Source organism: Fonticula alba (genome assembly GCF_000388065.1).
Source record: "Fonticula alba strain ATCC 38817 unplaced genomic scaffold supercont2.2, whole genome shotgun sequence".
Taxonomy (NCBI): Eukaryota; order Rotosphaerida; family Fonticulaceae; genus Fonticula; species Fonticula alba.
In genome coordinates, this window is record NW_009242972.1 from 3,344,683 (window position 1) to 3,346,419 (window position 1,737).

Sequence of the window (1,737 nt, forward strand, 5' to 3'; positions counted from 1 at the left end):
CCCCCCCCCCCCCCCCCCCCCCCCCCCCCCCCGGTCCCAGCAGGCGGCATGTACTTCCCCTTCACTGTAGCTGACCTCCCTGAAATGCTTTACGTCTCCCTCCTTATCACAGCCCTTCTAAGGCTTCCCCCTTTGGATTAGATCGTCAACATGGCCGCCCTCAAGAGCATGGGCCTCACCTACTGCCTCTGGTTCTTCTTTGGTGCGATCTCATACCGTCCCTCGCGTCTGCACACACGCACTTGCCAGCTCGTCTTCGCCCTCCTCCCCCTCCCCCTCCCTCTGCCTCCCCTGCTCTTGGTACCTCTCCACTCACACATCCTCTTCTTCCGGATACCTCTCTCTCTCTCTTGCCAATGGCTCAGGCTTCCTCGGTGTCCACCGTTTCTATCTTGGCCGCGTGTGCTCTGGTGTCATCTGGCTCCTGACTTTCGGTCTGCTCGGCATCGGCTGGCTGATTGACCTTTGCCTCATCCCCTCGTACGCCATACTCTCACCTCCCCCTGTCCCTGGATGGTCCACCCTGCAATCAGGGCCCTCAAAAAGCTGACCATGGCCTTCCCTCCTCCCCCCCCTTACACCTTGCGTGCGTGAATGCGCACCGCCTGCAGCATGGTTGACAGCGTACGTTTACCCTCTTCCGCCTTCCTTTTTCTGCCTCCTTTCCGCGCCCATCTTTGCCCCCTCCGCCTCGTGTCGAGTGGACCGGCGAACGTTGCTCAGTACTGACTCCCGAACCCTCCCCTCCCCCGTCTCCCCCTCCGGCGTACACTACTTTGCGCGTCACACCCACCCACTCACCTGCAGGCCAACGCCGACATCATTCACATGTACCCTCACCTGCGTGGTGAGCCCGTGGCCGCTGTGCATGTCCACCACACGTCTTCGCCCCCGAGTGCGTCTTACCAGTCCACCGTGCATGTCCACCATTCGGCCCCCCCGGCCGCCCACCATGGTGCCCCTCAGCCTGGTTTTGTGGCTCAGGCTCCCTACCCGCCGCAGCAGCCCTACCCGCCGCAGCAGCCCTACCCGCCCCCCGGCGACAACACCCCCTACCCCCCTCCCCCGCCCTACACCCCCCATGCCAAGTACTAAGTGGGTAGACTATTGATCGCTTTCCCTCGCCCACGGCGACCGGGGGAGGGGGCGACGCCTAGGAGAGAGAAGGGGGAGACCTTCTCTCGCGTTGCCCCCTCCCCAGGTCACGGGTCCAGGGGTGCGTGTGCGCGCGCGAGTGTGTGTCGGTGTGTGTGTGTGTTTGTGTTTGAGGGAAAGAGAATCCGCACGTTGTCCAGGGGACAATCCCCCCTGTGTATTCGCGCAGGAGTTCCATGTTCTTCCATCATCTCCCGCTCCTTCACACATCCCTGCCTTTTTCTCTCCCTTCGGTTGGGTATGCCTGCTCCCCCCCCCCCCTTTCTCCAAATGCGGGGATGCGGGGGGACCACACCCGGCTTGGTTGCTGGCTGCCCGGTCATGCCTACAGCCTCTCCTTTTCCTCTCGTCCAGACATGGGGTACTTTCATGGGGGCTCCATCTTCCTTCATCAGCCCATACACACGTGCGCACCTTTTCGCATGTGTGTGGCACCCGCGCCTCCCCTTTGTTTCTGCTGAGCATGCTTGCACGTCCCTCTCTCTCTCTCCCTCTTCTCCCTCTTCTCCCTCCTTCCTGGACAGGAGACGAGAGATGCTCGCAATACTCAGCATGGCTCCCTCTTCCCCGCACACAGCATAG

The 1,737-nt window shown here is 62.1% G+C and overlaps 2 protein-coding genes across 2 annotated transcripts; both read left to right on the top strand.

Moving 5' to 3' along the window:
- Positions 1–150: 150 nt before the first annotated feature.
- Positions 151–1,095, top strand: H696_01696 (hypothetical protein; the record flags this gene model as incomplete). The annotated part of the gene is made up of 4 exons (XM_009495602.1): positions 151–202; positions 366–480; positions 612–624; positions 808–1,095. The coding sequence occupies 4 exons, from the start codon at positions 151–153 to the stop codon at positions 1,093–1,095; spliced, it is 468 nt and encodes a 155-aa protein (XP_009493877.1).
- A 300-nt stretch (positions 1,096–1,395) lies between these two features.
- H696_01697 (hypothetical protein) lies at positions 1,396–1,737 on the top strand (the record flags this gene model as incomplete). The annotated part of the gene is made up of 1 exon (XM_009495603.1): positions 1,396–1,737. The coding sequence occupies one exon, from the start codon at positions 1,396–1,398 to the stop codon at positions 1,735–1,737; it is 342 nt and encodes a 113-aa protein (XP_009493878.1).